At 36.5% G+C, this 17,139-nt stretch overlaps 1 protein-coding gene and 1 non-coding gene across 3 annotated transcripts; one reads left to right on the top strand and one right to left on the bottom strand.

Moving 5' to 3' along the window:
* Positions 1 to 1,164: 1,164 nt before the first annotated feature.
* Positions 1,165 to 7,702, top strand: LOC122060472 (ABSCISIC ACID-INSENSITIVE 5-like protein 2). 2 transcript variants are annotated; one of them, XM_042623570.1, is made up of 6 exons: positions 1,166 to 1,329; positions 1,618 to 1,696; positions 4,138 to 4,920; positions 5,046 to 5,117; positions 7,099 to 7,184; positions 7,397 to 7,702. In XM_042623570.1, the coding sequence occupies exons 3-5, from the start codon at positions 4,144 to 4,146 to the stop codon at positions 7,177 to 7,179; spliced, it is 930 nt and encodes a 309-aa protein (XP_042479504.1). In that variant the 5' UTR covers positions 1,166 to 1,329; positions 1,618 to 1,696; positions 4,138 to 4,143; the 3' UTR covers positions 7,180 to 7,184; positions 7,397 to 7,702. The 2 variants fall into 2 exon arrangements, with proteins under 2 accessions (XP_042479497.1, XP_042479504.1); XM_042623563.1 differs by lacking the exon at positions 1,618 to 1,696 and having other exon boundaries at positions 1,165 to 1,329.
* A 3,825-nt stretch (positions 7,703 to 11,527) lies between these two features.
* TRNAK-UUU lies at positions 11,528 to 11,600 on the bottom strand. The gene has a single exon. It is a non-coding gene; the product is annotated as a tRNA-Lys (tRNA).
* Between the last annotated feature and the right edge of the window lie 5,539 nt (positions 11,601 to 17,139).

Genomic DNA, 17,139 nt, shown 5'->3' with positions numbered 1-17,139 from the left:
CCTCCAAAATTGAAAGGAAAATTCTATTGTACGATTGTCAATGATGTAGAACTGAATGTTGACAATAAAGAAATAACATATAGATGAACTAAGTGTAGCTGAAAAAAGAATGATGAGATTATGTATGGTAAAACTATTAATGTTAAATTAAGGAATAAACAAATTAGAGCTAATTTGATAACAACTCCGATATATGATAAGCTATAGGAAAGTCATTTGAAATAGTATAGACATGTGCAACATAGGTCTTTAGATGCTCTAATACGAAGGAGTAATTTGATTCAGATTACATAAATTAAAAAAGCAAAGGGTAGGCCTATAATGATTTAGGAGAAGGCCTAAATATAAATATACATAGCTTAGCCCTTGTAATAAAACATGTGTAACAAGTACGGCTTTGAATAGAGTTGATTAGAGGGAAAAGATCCATATAGCTGACCCCATTTATTTAAGGCTAAGATAAGTTAGGTTGTTAAATAGATCATGACCCGTCTTCTGGCAAAGGAAGGATCTACAAAAAACGGAAAGAGTTTGAAAGATAGAGATCAATCTTTTGTGGAAATATAATTACTGTTATATTTTTATGTATATTTTTGTTTTATTTATGATATTTTTATTTGCTTGGAAGATGGTAATAGGTGGATTGAATGTTACAAATTTGGATTTTTAGTATGCTTTGTGATTAATAAAACAAATGTTATTCCGATTTTTATATCACTTGTATGTCATGCACATGTGATAATTAATTGATAATGTAAAACGTGTACCAACAATATAAAAAATAACATTTCAATTTTTTCCTTATTTTTTTTTTTCTAGTAAACAAGTAATTCTCGAACCGGATTTTTATTCTACCCTTTTTTTTTTTTTTACTGGATTCTTAAATTAACAATACGAATTGCTCCGAATAATTCTTGTGTCCAAAGTATATTAGGTATTTCAAAGGCTAAAGTGTGACGTTACTTTTACCTCTCTAAAAATCTGTACGAGATTTTGTATTAAATGTGCCTTAAACACTACCTTTAATTAGCATCTCCAGCACAGCTCTATCGAATGTGCACTCAGCATTGGACACATGTTCCTTTTGTTTTCAAGAATGCCCCTTTTGTGCCCTAAATGGTAGTGGATGGGACATGTGCCTAGCCCTAAATGTACATTCCAAAGATTACCATAACTTATGTTTTTCCTATCTATATCTTTTAAAGAGTTGTGGAAACATTATAGAGTGGTTTTTACAACTGAATTGGCCTTCAAAAATACCAAACGGGGAGTTTTATGTTTTCATCTTCTAGATCGATGGATAATGGAGAATTTGCAGTAACATTTGAGGTCAATCTCTTCTGAACTGATGATCTTATAGTTCTTATTTTTCATCCTTCAATTTTACTTCAATGTTTGCGATTCGATTTCACATTTTTTCCATATTACCTCATATCTAGATGGTATCAAGGTTGTTTTACCCTTAAGATTATTGTTTTCTTAGATTTTTTTCAAAGAAAAAAAATTCTCTTTTTTCCAATGTGTCAATTCCTTAACATGATGACAATAGATATATATTTTTTTCCCTCTCTTCTAACAATGGGTATTCACATTGATTGGATTCCATGTGGAGATCAGGCACCGTACGAGAACCATTCTCATACGAGGACCTGGTTCAAATTCATGGATTTAAGGGCGTTGGTGTAAATATAGACAGGTAAGGGTGGGAATCATTCAATTCCGGTTAGACGCTTTAGTTCTATTGTAGTTTAAGATGTGATAGATAAAAATCAAAACTGAACCGATTATTAATCGATTTCAGGTTGTCAAATCGAAATCGGTTAATAGTTGATTTCGGTTAATCTGTTGTGGTTATACAGTTACTATCGTTTCGATTTGTTCATCAGTTTTAATTGAACGGTTTGACTCATCTTTGTCCAAAAAATGACCCATGATAGGCCATATTGCCTAAGTGATTATAATTCAATTTCAATTTTCACAATCGAAAGCGTATCAAATTTGTTTCTGCAAATTGTTTTGGTTCAAATTCACACCCTTATATATACAAGTGAGGCTTGGTTCGGTAGTTTTGTTATTGTTATTGTTTTTGTTTTATTTTACTTTTGTTTTTTTTTGTTTTTGATAAGTCTGGTTTAATACTTTCTTTGTTTATATTTTAAGTAAAGTCTTTTCCTTTCTTTATGGGTTAAAAGATTAAGGTGTTCTTTTTACATTTTGTTTGAATCATTTCTTTGAAGATGATCTTAATAATTCATTTTGGTTTTTAAGTAGGTGTTATTTTTTATTTAATTATTTTCTCAAAAAAAATTTTGCGCGTTGAAATTTTTTTAAGGAATTTAAAATCCAATCACAAAGTCACATCATCAATGGAGAAGAGATAAGTCTCTCCACGGTTGAAAGAATACTTAATGGTAAATTTTCATAAGGCTTTTCATTATTCGGACCCATCCTACTTGTTCCCATCCTCTTCCAAGGCTGATGCTCTTTTTTTTTTGTTTTTGGCTAACGACGGGTTTCCAGGCCTTTGACCTAACTAGTCCTGCAAGCCATACTGACACAATAACACAATAACCGTATAGACGGTGTCATACTAGGGTTGAATAAGAATCATTCACCTTTCATTGAAAGCAATGAAAACCATTAAACACTACATGTGAGTGAACCCAAGGAGATAAGAAGAGTCGCACTCGGAACCATATGCTTCATGAGGCGAAGATATCTTACCAACTCGGCTATCCCCTTGGTGTTAACTGATGCTTATAAAATCCTTGGAAGAGTAGAGTTCTACCCTGTCCACGACTGCATCCAAAACCCACCCTTTATTGTTGCCATGTGGCAGTTTGGGTGGATCTTAAAATTGGTAAACATGTTGTTTTCATTGTCATCTTTTAAAAACCATTTGTAATGTTTTTGGAAGTCATAGGATAGATCTGAGCTGTTCGATTTTTTCCTTTTTCCTATCTAAATTGTCTGTTCTTACTTGGAATTTGAAAGTTTACACAATAATAACTAGAATACACGGGATGCATGCCAATGCTCAATAAGGTATTTTACTGAATTAGACTACGAAATTTGACAATTGACTACTATAGATCATGTTCTCTCTTGTTGATAGTTGTAAGTTTGCCAATTCTTTCTCTACCAATTTCTTTTTCTTTATCGATGTTTAACAACACATCGAATCATGATCACCCCTCATACCAAGTCCAATGACCATTAGAAGATGACTAATTCCTCTAAACCATTCAGGTGTGTGTAAATAAAGGTGTCAATTGGTTCGATTTTGGTTCAAGGTAAAAAGGCAGAAACCAGAACTGAACCGTCCAGTAAACGGTTCTAATATTTCAAATCAAAATCAGTTAAGAGAGGAAAAGCCACGAAAGCGCCAAAGCGCGCTCTTGCCCGTACTCACTTGTGGGTAGGAAACCTATAAATACTAATAAGAGAGAGAATTTGAGATTTGTGGGCTTTTCGTAAATGTTTTGTTGTCTCAGATTTCCAGATGATTTCGTAACAGTTAGAGCGGATTTTCATGGGAAAATGAAATTCCAATTCAGAACTTAAGAAACTGAAACTGCCCTTCATCCTTTCTCTCTCTTCCTTTTTCGTCTCCAAGAATTCAGAATTTCCCGCTAACTAACGATTCCGCTTTCAGAGATCGATCTGTAAGACTTTTAACTACTGAGTAACTGGTTCTCCCATCCTCCTGGCGGCTTGGATTACCCGCGTTCTGAGACTTCCTCCGAGACTCTGTGGTTTGTGTTCACTCTTTCTCTTCCACTGATGTTCTTCACTCAAATCAATTGGGTAATGGTGACTTGAGTTTGTCTCTAGGGGGGAAAATAGACTTGGATTCATCTATTGATCCCTTGTTTTCAATTGTGGTTCTTTGAATCTCCAGTGGATTTTTGTTTCTAATCCCACTTTGTAACCCATTTCCTTTTAAGAATTTTGGGTAGTTTCCCTTTTTTCTTATTGGACGTGGAATTGAATTGGGTTCTCTTTTATGTTCATCTGATCTGATTTTTAACTTTTCCCCTTTGAAACTATAATTTTGGTGTTGGTTTCGGAGTCTCTCTCCTGCCCTCCTTCGCTGGGTTTGTTTGTTTTTCTGAGAAATTCTTCAAGTGGTTGTAGGAGTGGATGGGGTTTAGAACGATGGTCTCTCCGAACAGAGGTCAGACGGCTCATTTCCCGCCTCTCGCTAGGCAAGGCACTCTCTACAATCTGACCCTCGATGAGGTCCAGAGCCAGCTAGAGAATTCTGGAAAGACCTTGGATAGCATGAATTTGGATGAGCTGGTGAAGAGTGTTATTGGTGCAGAACAGGACCAGATTGTTCAGAATGCTGCTTCTTCGTCGTCGTCCACTGCTGTTACTCCTGGGAATTTGAATTTAAATCAAACACTAGGTAGAAAAACTGTTGATGAGGTTTGGAAAGAAATTGTTCAGCAAGTTCAAGGAAATGCAGGTCATGATGGGTCAGTGCAGAGGCAACCCACCCTTGGAGAAACTACCCTTGAAGATTTCCTGGTCCGGGCTGGTGCCATTAATTTTGGCAATCAAGATGGTGCTGTTGATGAACAGCAATTGGTTGCAGCAGCATCGCAACAGGCAGATTGGTTGCAGTTCCAGATGGCTGCTGTTCAGCAACAACAGCAGATGACAGTTTTGGATTCGACTATGTCTCTTCCTGTATCAGTGTTTGGTATTTCATCTCTGGATGTTGGATACCATGAGAATCAACTGGCACTATCAATGCCAATGCCTTTGGTGGTAGCCACACCAACAGAGTCGCAGGGAGCAGTCGATAGGAAACGACGGTTCTCAGATGAGATAAAGGAGAAGACCATTGAACGGAGGCAGAAAAGGATGATTAAGAACCGCGAGTCAGCTGCTAGATCAAGGGCAAGGAAGCAGGTGCATTTAGAGACTTATTTCTTTTTGTTTTCGTACATATAAAGAAGACTACTATCTTGGATTTCTCTTCTTATTTTGTTCTGATTGACATTTGATATAAAAGCATTCCTCTTGGGTGATAATAGGCTTATACAAACCAGTTGGAGCATGAAATTGCACAATTGAAGGAAAAAAATAAGCGGCTTAAAAAGGAGAAGGTATGATCATTTAAGCTTACCTGACACGGATTTGCTGCATATAAACATATGATCTTTCATTTCTGCTTGAGGATTAGCTATCTGTGCAATTTGTCTTCTTAGCTATTATACATGCATAGATATTTTGGACATGTTTATCATGATACATTTGAGTGTACTTCATTCTGATGATAGAATCATGATGTGGAGTTAGGATAGTGATCTCTAGGATTTAAATAAGCAGTATTTATTGTTGTAATAAATCTTGGTGCAAATTGTTAGTGGATGTTCTCTTAAGGCTGGAAGCTGAACATGGGACTTAGATCATGTGTATTTTGAGGCTTCATATTTTATTATTCTAAATATGCACTACATTATGGTTTAGTTGAACACTCATTACTTACTGGAAACTCTTGAAGTACATTGGAGGCATTCAATAAATCCTGAGGCAGATCATTATCTGCAACATTTTACTCTAATTTGTTTAATGACGATATTTTTGTCCTGTTAAGACATTAAAGGACTTCAGTGGCCCAGTCATGGAAAGAGTTGATATAGGTGTCCCCTAATCAGAAAACCACAAAAGAATGTGAATCTCAAGAACCTGGGAAATAGTTAGGATCAACCATATGGTGAACGTGGTTGGCTAGTTTAGGCCCCTGTTTCGTATAGTTGTTTCAGTTCAAGTGGAGGAGCTTTTGGAGATGTGGTGGGGTCTACATTGATCACCATTATTTGGAAAACCTTCAAAGTTCTTAGATTCTTATTCCTTAGGATGAAGGGGATGAACAGAAAGTGGTTGATTTTCATGAAAAAGAAATAGATGTACAAACTGGAGCCAAGGATGATAGCTTCGGAGTTTGGAGACAGGATCGATCTCTTGCAGTGTTCCAAGTAATGGTACATTTCCAAGCAAGGATATGGATGTCGAAACTTATTTACACTTTGCAAATGGAATTACAGTGGAACTCATCTATTTCACATGAGCCATAGACCCACAGTCCTCTACTTAGGATGGCATTTTAATTCACAATTTTACATGGTAGAAATGTTTCCAATCTGCATTTTGAGTTTCCGACATAACATAGCTTTCTGTACAAGTGGTGTTGGCATGTTTTATTTAGTGATAGAAAGGCTCACTGAAGAGGTACTTATCTCCCAAGCTAATGTCCTCCAATCAAGTTAAATTTTTCTTTCAATAATCTATTGATAACTAGGAAGAGTGAAATTTAAATGAAATCCTAAACCAACTAACCTAATCCAATTTATTTCTTAAATTGTCATGTGGAATCGCAAGGCAGTTGAACATAGGCCCTAGCAAAAGGTACGGAAGCCCAATTAGGGTTCAGAAATTGATCTGTGAACACAATTACTTTGAGCCCCAATTAATGGCCTAGTTGCAGTCCCAGGACAATTAAAGTAAACATGGCTAACTGCATTTATACTTCCACATGTTGTGCCAAACAAGCTTATCTTGAGGCCTATTGAATTGGCCAATTGCAGGCAAACACAGTGGAATTTGAGGTGCCTTTTCCTTTCTTTTTTCTCCTGCTTCCCTTTTCTTTCAATGAACTCATGCTCCTAACTTTCTTCTAGGGCAGGATTTCATCTGTTTCTATCAAGAATGAGAATTTGGTGATGATGGAAAGGTTTTGAATTTTGGCATAGGTGAAGGTGTTGTGATACTCTGTAGATCTTTTGTAATATTTCAGTTTAGAACTAACAGTGGACATGAAAAACAAACATCCATTGGAAGAAAAAAATGTAAATCAAGAGAAGATAGCAAAAGGAAGGTAGTAAAAAGGAAATGAACAGATGAAAAAAGAGTATCAGTTTTTACAAGAGTTTTTACTAGAGCTTAAGGATAGTTAGTTATCCCCATGTCAAACTACCCATTAATTTGCTATTTGATACTTCCAGTACAGTGGGATTTTTCTAGTATCATTCTTTAACTAGTTCTAGTCGGTAGACTAATTAATTCCCTCATGGTTCTGTTGAGCAGGAGATGCAGATGCTTTTTTCTTATGATCCAACTCCAATGCCTAAACACCAACTTCGCCGTAGTAGCTCAGCAACATTTTGATGCAGGCATGGATATCCATATTCATCCCATATATTTTTTTTTTCTTTTAAATTTTTGGCACCTGCCAACATTCTTATTATATTGGTTCCTTGACAAGAAATTGGAAAACATTTTTAATGTTAAAAGAAACCCTTGAAAACATTTTTAATGTTAAAAGAAACCCTTTCAAATAGCAGGCTTTAATTTTTCGTTCTTTTCTTGCTTGGCTTTTCCTCAGGAATGGCAATGTGTTCATCAACCAGAAAAGAAAATTTGGTGTATGAACTGTCAGTTAACCAAATGGAAGTTCATAACACCAATGCAATCAATACAAAGTTCCTCCTTATGCAGGATAGGACAATTGGGATCAGACAATGAAGAGATGACAGATATAGCTTTCTTATATACTTCCATGGAAATTTTGTAACAGAAATCATACCAAAGCAGAAGATTGCTACAAGGACTCAAATGAAAGAACCATAGCTTTTATCATTTTAGTTTTGAATGATTGATAGTTTAATAATATGATTGAAGATGTTGTGCAGAGGCAGAGTTTATTTATTGATGATTATATTATAGTGATACATTTTATGAGACATAGTGGGCTGGCCTAAAAGTCAATGGATCCTAATTGTGACATGAATGAGTTTAGAAGTTCTTAACCATTGGCGTTAAGGTTAATCAGAGAAGGAAATATAATATGGCAACTGGAGTGGAATTTATGTCCTCCCACAAAAATACCCAATGAACTGATGAGTTGTAGTAGAATGAAAACTGGGTAACCAATTTTAGCAGTTTTGTCAAAACAGGGACCGAGTCAAGAGTTTAAACCCAGGGAAGGAAACCAAACTGTTTAGCATGCGGTTCAGATTGGGTTTTCAGTCAATTTCGGACAACCCGACCGGTTGGACCTGGAATTTGACACTGGTATTCCCATGAATCATGCTAGGACAATCCAAGTCTCAATATGAAAGCTTATTTAGAGTCTATATAGACCATAATGGGGTTAGATGATCCTAGATGCTTGTGGCGTGAGCATATAATCATTTGTAGATTGTAAATGAGTGTGATGCTTAGCAGTGCAGCAAGGCATAAATGGGTGGTGGGTGGTGGGTGGTGGGTGGTGGGTGGAAAGTGGTGAGAGAAGAGGAGGGGATGAGGCCATGGCCCATGGTGGGGCTAAGAATTGAGAGGGCTAGCCTGAGTGGGACAAGGGAAGAAGGTTGTGGATTTGGGATTCTCTCTGTGGTGGGTGGTGAGGCCACACAGCCATGGGTGGGGGTTGGAGAAGGAATCGTTCGTTCATTATCTTATTTTGGGCTTCCAGAGTAGGAAAGCCATCAGTAAGGCAGGAGGCATCAATAGTCATCTCTGCCCACTGAACAGATCAGATGCCAAGGAATGAATCTTTGTGGTCAGGTGGTGGGTGGGTGTTGCTTTGTTACCTTTGAATCCTTGCAGAGGGACAGCTCTGTAGGATTTTTTTTTTTTTTTTTTCTGGTTACCTTGGCACTTGAAGTTTTACCCTAGTTAGTTGTAAGCTGCTGCCAATCCTCTCTCTTGTTCCTATCAACTATCATTTATTTCTTTATGGAAGATTATCAACTATCATTTTATTAAGAATCAACCATCACCTTTGAAAAAGGACTGTTGACCAGATTCTCATTTCTCAAATTGATTAATGATATTGTCATTGTAGGTGAAGAGAGAATCTCTTAAACCATGGGGTTTTGACCATTAGATGGAACTTTTTGGAATAATAGAAATTACATAGTGGATTTTGTACATTAAGAATTGAGGGAATAATGATACCGGAATGGTTAATTTCTAGGAACCAGATCCTCTCAAGCGTGCCATTGCGCTTGATGTGCATCTGACGGCCAAAGGTGCATATCTGAATGCTATCATCCTTCCGATGTGTGCTGGGCATATTGGGGCACTGAGAGGATCCGGGGGAAGGCAAAAAAGAAGTGTCTACTGTCTCACAAGCACATTGTTTGGAGAATTTCACATTATATTCTCCTTGAGTTCTCATTAATTTGAGATGGGAGAGAACCCATATGAGTCCTTGAATGTCCAAGTCACAATATTGGGCTACCACCTACCCTCCTTCCTCTAACTCACTTCACCAAACGCCCTTCCCCTAGAGTTTGGTGCTTGGTGTTTTCATCATCCAACTTCAAATGTCAATCTAACACCAATTGCCCCAATCAACCTAACACTCCCAACTTCCCAACTTAAAAAAATAAGATAAAAAATCAAAAAAATCAAAAAAAATCAAAAAATCAAAAAATCAAAAAATCAAAAAATCAAAAAATCAAAAAATCAAAAAATCAAAAATCAAAAATCAAAAAATCAAAAAATCAAAAAATCAAAAAATCAAAAAATCAAAAAATCAAAAAATCAAAAAATCAAAAAATCAAAAAATCAAAAATCAAAAAATCAAAAAATCAAAAAATCAAAAAAATAAAAGAAGAAGAAGAAGAAAGAAAGAAAGAAAGAAAGAAACATTGACTAGTAAGCATCTAAATGGGGGTTGAGAATTATCTTGGGTGGTTAATCCAAATCCCACCTAAAACTTTATTTAGATTTAACAAATGAAAAGGCAATTTTGGCCATATAATCTTCAATAAACAATAACGCAGGATTCCTGCACGTCTATGGAGGTGACATCCCACATGGGTGAGGAAGGGTAAAGGGGGTACTTTATGGCTCAAGGTGAAGATAGGAGAGTCAAACCCATGACCGCTGAGAGCCTCTACTAGTAAAGCACCAACTAACTGAACAAGCAATTGTCTTCGATCAACAAAAAATTGAGATGAATTCTTAATGATATCTGTGTCAAGTGATAGAATATGACAATGCATGATCATGTTATTTGGTAGCTCAGGCATCACAATCATCTAACAAGAGGGGTTTTTTTTTTTTAATTTAACGGATAAGTGGATTTCAGGGCCCTTTTCTCACACCAAGTTTCATTCCAAATGAATTTGCAAAATGTCAAAAAAAAACTTTAAAAAAATATGAAAGATTTGATAGTGGTTAGAGTATACACACAAAGATGCATGTCAATACACTGAGATGATATTTGAGTTTGAAAATTGAAACATGATTAATTTAAACCACTTTATCGATATCCAAGAGTTAAAATTGTAATTCTTAGGTCTCAACAACCCATTGCAGTGTCTGCTTAACATCACACCTTGCTAGTGTCACAAACTACCTCCAGGTCGAGTGAATCTTATGTCATGTATTCACCCCACCACAACCCCTACAATAAATAAATAAATAAATCTTATGTCATGTCTACATCTAGCAATTTTGTGGGTTTGTTTACTCTTTTTTTTTAGCTTGAATTTTCTACGGTCACTGCACCTTCGGTGGTTGGAAGCATCCGAACACACACGCCAAGGTGCTCTTAGCCGTCCAGATCCTTATTGCATCGATGCAATGCAGCAGAATTTTTTTTTTGTCCCTTTTTCCTCGCCCATCCTTATCTCATTAGTCGTCACTCCCAACCTCCTGTTACCCTCGTTGCATTGTATTATATATTCTCTTCATTGTGATAGATGATATATAAAATAGAAAAACCTATCTCATGATATTTGGCTATTGACACAAAGTGTCATTGGCTGAACTAATAAATTTTTAAGTGGAATGGATAAATCTCTTTCTTTTTCTGAAAATATCTTAGAAATCCATTATTAAAAATATCATATCCAAGAAAATCCTTTGCCTACTTTTTATATTTGTTAAATTAATAAATAAATGATTAAAATGTAGGAAAAAGTTTTTGTACAACATAGGTGAAGGAAATGTACATCCTAAGGTCTTAAATATTCAGTCCCTTAAATATAAAGTCGATAATACCTCCCAATTGTTTCTTGATACGCGTTGCATACCATCTGAATCCCTTGGGGTGAAGGAAAATCAACTCCTACAATGAATTTCATTAAAAATATTAAAGTAATTGAAATTACAGAAAAGACCCTTAAAAATCACAATTGAGCAGTTAGAATTTAGAAATCACAATATAAAGTCTCAGATATTTTTTACAACAAAACAGATGATGGAAGCCACATGATTTGTTATGTTATGTAAAGATATGCTCTAAAGTTTTATAACAAACAACTTGTAAGGCTGGGCCCAAGTGCCAAAATATAATATGTGTTAGATCTATAAAAGATCAAAGTCAACCCTTGATTAGGTCCCACCTAAGAAACTACCTATGCCAAAGTCATTATGTTCATTTGAATTAGAACAAATACTAGTTTTTCGGCGTAAGAAACCCTTCAAGATGGTCTTAATTTTCCAATTTTTCACATATGCTTGAGTGACAATTATTTGACTAAAATTTTGAAAATTTAAACGCCGTCTGTGGGAATCGAACCCACGACCACATGGTTAAAAGCCATGCGCTCTACCAGCTGAGCTAAGACGGCATATAGAGATGCTATGTAGTTAAATAAAAACATTTTTTTGTAAAGATTTTATTTTTGACGTTTCCTCATATCAAATAATTGGTAATCTTTTTATTTTTTTAGCCATTTTATAATAATATATTTTGAGAAAAAAATTTATGAGCAAACGGCACAGAGGAGCAAATCAATGAGATGCATTATAATGATTTCATACATGGGAAGGCAATGAGTTCATTTTGTATAAAGAGGTCAGAGATAGAGAGGAAAGGTGATAGATTACACTTCTTTGGTAGGCCATTTAACCTTTTCATATATATTATTGAGATTTTTTCTATAAGGTGTTTTTTCGGTAAAGGATTTTTTCTATAAAGTTAAAGTATCATTTGAGGGTTTTCGAACTTTATTTATTTATTTTTGTTAATGTTCAAAGAAAATGATATGATAATAAGTCACTTTCAAATTATTTTTAAAACATTTTCATTGATGTTTTAAATAATTTTTACTAATAAACTACGCACTTAAAAGTAAGTTAACATGCTCTAAATGCAATTAAAAAAGTATCATCTAGAGTAGGGGTGTCAATCGGTCGGTCCGGGTTGAGTCAGTTTCGGTGTGGGAAAGTTGAAACCGAAACCAAACCAATAAGGAAATTCCGGTTTCGGTTTGGTTTCGGTTTCGGTGAGATTTGATTTCGGTTTGTCTTCGGTTTCTTAAATCGATTTGTAACCGGGTTGGTTTTGGCTTTTTGTCCAGTTTGGATTTGACTTTCCAAACAAATGTTTACAAAACTATGCAAATTTTGATTTTTTTAATGAATTTTGGAGTGTTTCGGTTTCTTACCGGTTTGGTTTCGGTTTCGGTCCGGGTTTTGAGCTGGTTTCGGTTTAGTTTCGGGTTCATCCGGTTTCCGGTGCGATTCAGTTTGATTTTGGGGTTGCAATACTCCAAACTGAACCAACCCAATAAGGCTTCGGTTCGATTCGATCTGTGTTGTTATCGGTTCGGTCCGGCCAGTTTTACCGATTCGGTTTAAGAATTGACACCCCTAATCTAGAGAGTCCTTAGACCTACTTGTTTTGTAAATGTTTTTATCTCTCAGATCTTGAAAATTGCCCCCAAAAAAATTATTTACCTTGTGATAAATTAGATGTGATAGAAATTTTGTAGTGAGAAACCCTACGATTCTTATTCAATATTTATGGACATGTATGATTTAAGGGAAAAGTTTCTTTGGGCTACTAAGGTAGGATATGCTTGCACCTCAATATCTCTCCCCTTTTTTCTCTTATAAACAATTCCATTCATCTCATTAGTAGATTCTCCCTATACCATCTGTTTAAGATCCCTCTCTTTTTATTTAATTCCATGTCTAAAGTACTTGTATTCAGCTGCTCAGCCTCATTGTCTTGCCACGTGGCTGTCCTTCAAAGAATCATGCAATACTCTTCAAAATCCAAATCATACGTTTAATAACCACGCGTGTGTATCCCAGTGTGATTTGAAAATCCTCCTGCAACTCGAATCATAGAATATTCGATGACCGTTACATGACTTGACTCCTCCAGGGCCGTCGGATTCCGAACCCACACGATTGTCACGATATCCACCATCCAATTGAGAAACTATATAATTCATTCCCATTAAAGAAAACCTTAACTAGAAAAATGCGAGAAATTGGTGAGATTCTATAAACGTTTAGAGAACGATATATCGATTTCAACTTTAATTAATTATGATTTTGAAAACCCTTAACCCTATCCCTTTAGAATCCAATTCCCACTCTTCTAAAGCTTAATTGTGATTAAAGGTTTAATTTAGTTCCCGCTTTAGTTAAACCTCACTAAGCCTTAGGCAAGGTCAGCCCTGGTTGCCCTAACTGCCCGTCGGGTTTTCCTATGCTTCTGAATGTGAAACCTAACGGATTACGGGCAGGCTTTCTCAGTAATACTCACGCACAGAGGCTGCACTCCAGAGTGAGTCATCTCTTTCCTTAATTTATTTCGACCTAATCTCTGCGTATATTTGAGTCTTCGAGATCGAGATCGGACGGTTCAGAATGAAAGGGGCTTTTGATTCTTGTTTCTTGAGGTTTTAGTCCCGGTGCTTCCTCAGATCTCCTTGGGTTCGCGTTCAGATCTCCTTACCAGATTCTCAGGTATGGTTTTCCTCTTCAATTCTTCTGTTTTTCTTTTCTGTTCAAGTAACTGTGAAGCTCTTTTCTGTATCGTTAGCTTGTTCGCTTTGATTTTTTTATCTGTTGGAAAGTGTTTCTCTGTTGGGTTTTCTTCTTCCACGAATTTGCGGTTCCTCTGACTGTGAGTGGTTCGCTACATGTTTCTCTTTTTCTGTATCTTTTCTTCGCACCACTATTTTCTTCTCGTTTTCTGCTTAGATTCCTTCAGTTTCCAGTCGAAAGGTTAGCTTTTCTCCTCGTGTTTCGTTTTTTTCCGGCGATAACAGTCGTTTTCCGGCGGACTGCGTACCAGGAGAGAAGACTTTCTTCTTGTTTACACGTCCGATTAAACGATATGGTTTCATTCACTCACGATCCTTTGCCGATTTTCTTATCTTTCTCTGTTAACGGTTTAACCTTTCTGCGAAGCGCAGGCCGCAGAGAGAGAGAGAGAGAGAGAGAGAGAGAGAGAGAGAGAGAGAGAGTTGTCATTTTAGTTACTTTTCTAACGGTTACAGCTCTGCCGAATTAGAAACTGATAATCGTTTCTCAGGTTTCTCCATTGCGAGGCCGTACACATGGAGTCTAACCAGGGTCCGGTTCGGATAACGTTCAACCATAGATCACTAACGTGCGCCGGGGAGACACTAGCCATATTGCTAACCGCTATCCTGCTCAGAACTCAGCTCTCAGCTCTAGTAAGTTCCTTCCATTTAGCATTTTAGCTTTGTTGAAACCAAATCTCTCTTTTTTTTTTTTTTTAAGTTCTCAAAAGCTGTTAATGGATTCTGTTTTGTCTTTTGAAATCCTTAACACAGACACACACAGAGGTTTCGTTCTCGTTGTCGTCTTCTTTGTTGTAATAAATCGGAAATCTCCTGTGTTCTCTTTCGATTTCGTTTCTGCTGTTTTTCCGGGCTCGCGCTATCTTGCGCCGGTCATATATTAAAACACCTACTTTAACCGTTCCGGAACTGAAGGAAATTATAAAGTGTGGCTTTGGACAGAGCCTTGGGTTCCTCGTGGGTTGCAAGTTGTCCCACTTGGAAATGGTGCTCTCTCCTTCTCTGCTTTGTCCGATAAGAATATCTCTGTTGAAAAAATGTTAAGTCCTTACACTTTACATTTGCATTTTTAGTTTGAAAAGTCAACCTAAAAATAAACAAAAAAAGAAAAGAAATTTTTTTAAAAATTAGAAAATATAAAATTATTCTGGCTTTATTTATTTATTTTCTTAGCATATATATCCTCAACTTTTATTCCCTTTTGATACTCTTCTTGTTGGCATATATTCGAATATTCGAATTTTTGCTTTCAATGGTTCATTCTTGGCTCTGCCACTTCTGTGCATCTTACTTTATTTATTCTCTTTGAGAATGTGAGAAAATATTATATTTACTTATAAAAAATAGAAATACAAGAACGCATTCACCGGCAGGGATAGGTACACGTCATCGGATACCACTAATGAAAGGATGGGTTTTTTCACTTTTTCTCTTTTTTTTTTTCTGATAAGCTCTGACACACTAACGGTTACCCAGTAAAAAAAGAAATCTTGGTGTAGGATGTTAGACCATAGACTATTAGGGCTGATCTGGGCCTTTTGGCGTATTGGATGTTTGGGTGGATCCCTTTGCAACGGACCGAATGCGTGACCGTTGCAGTTGGAAAGATCCCCTCCTTTGAGTAATCCCTGATCGTATAAAGATATATATCTATCAGCTGTGTCGGCCTCTTTTCCGTACACCTTGAAGGCGGTCTACTGTTTTCAAACAGCTATTTGGGCTATGTTTGGTAGCAAGAGAAGAGAAGAGAAGAGAAGAGAAGAGAAGAAAAAAGAAAAGGAAAGAGAAGAAATGGTAAGAAAAAAAGAAAAGAGTATGTATGTTTGGTTATCAAGAGAAGAAAAGAAAAAAGAAAAGAAAAGAAAAAAAACAAAAAAATTAATTTTTTTTGAATTTTAAGAGAGACACACAGAGGAAATTATTGTGTAATCATTTATTTTTTTATCTTATTATATTATCATATTTTTTTCATATTTTCTTGTGTTTTTGGTAAGAAAGTTTTGGGGAACAAAAAATTTTTCACAAATTAAAAAAAAAAAAAAAATCTTCTCTTGGATGAATACATACCCATACAAAGAAAACTCTTAATCCAAGAGTGTTTTTTTTTTTTTTTTCTTTTCTATTTTTCTCTTCACTACCAAACACAGTTTTGATGTATTGAATGTGATGGGTGTGGGTCCCCTGTGAGATTGACGGTGACGGTTGCAGTTTGGAAAGATATCATCCTTAGAGGAAACGGGATCGTACACAGAATCTCGGTTTTTTTTTGGTAGATGGTTTTAGAAATCGGGAATTAGAGTGGGATCGGTCTCGGCCGATATCAATCCCCGATTGACCCATGTGGTTTTAGAAATCCCCCTCCCCTTTGGATGCCCCGGCCACCATGACTCCTTGTACATCCACCACTCATTGGGAATCAGTTCCATAGTTTTGCATCTTTTCAGTTTTTATTTGCCTTAATATACCCTTTTATAATAACGCAGCTAGCAAGTCCCAACTCCTAACTATGACTGCTCCTAATGAATCAGTTTCAGGATCTGTTTGGGTTGTTAATGACTCAAAACCATCAATGCCAAGGGGATCACAAAGAAATTCAATCTGAACCTGATGATGCCGAGGGAGATGGAGACGGAGATGAGGACGATGAGGATGGAGATGGTGGCTTTGGAGAAGGTGAGGAGGAGCTATCCTCAGAAGACGAAGGGGGTTATAGCAACAAACCCAACAGCAACAATGGTAGCTCTAAGAAGGGAACTGGAGGAGGGGCCAGTGGAGCAGGAGAAGAGAATGGAGAAGACGAAGATGATGAAGAGGAAGAAGATGGTGATGAACATGATGATCACGAGGATGACGACGACGATGAAGATGACGAGGATGATGATGGTGGAGATGAGGATGAGGAGGAAGCAGTAGACGAAGCGGAGGAGCCAGAAAATGAGGAGGAGGAGGAAGATGAAGATGAGGAAGCCCTCCAACCCCCAAAGAAGAGGAAGAAGTGAACAATGAAACTATAGTTTGCATTGTAGCCTCCTCTCTGTTATCTCGACTGTAACTTTTACCCTCTAATCTCTCTTATCTTGACATCCTATTTAGCTTTAATGTGGGGGAAGGCCTTTAATGTTTAGGTTGGTTTATTTTTAGGTAATTATTTTCTTCTTAATGCATGTTTTTAAATGAGTTCATTCGGAACTTGAGACAAGGCAATCAAACGATTGAGAGAGCATATGTGACATTTTGCTTTGGCTCCTTTGGATTCTCTAAAATGTTCATAGAAACTTTGTAGTTAGAAGTAAAGACCTAGTTCCATAGGATGTTTTTATTT

This window comes from Macadamia integrifolia, chromosome 2 (assembly GCF_013358625.1).
Source record: "Macadamia integrifolia cultivar HAES 741 chromosome 2, SCU_Mint_v3, whole genome shotgun sequence".
In the NCBI taxonomy this organism is placed as follows: domain Eukaryota; kingdom Viridiplantae; phylum Streptophyta; class Magnoliopsida; order Proteales; family Proteaceae; genus Macadamia; species Macadamia integrifolia.
The sequence above is the reverse complement of the archived record's forward strand: the minus strand, read 5'-3'. Positions and strand labels throughout refer to the sequence as shown.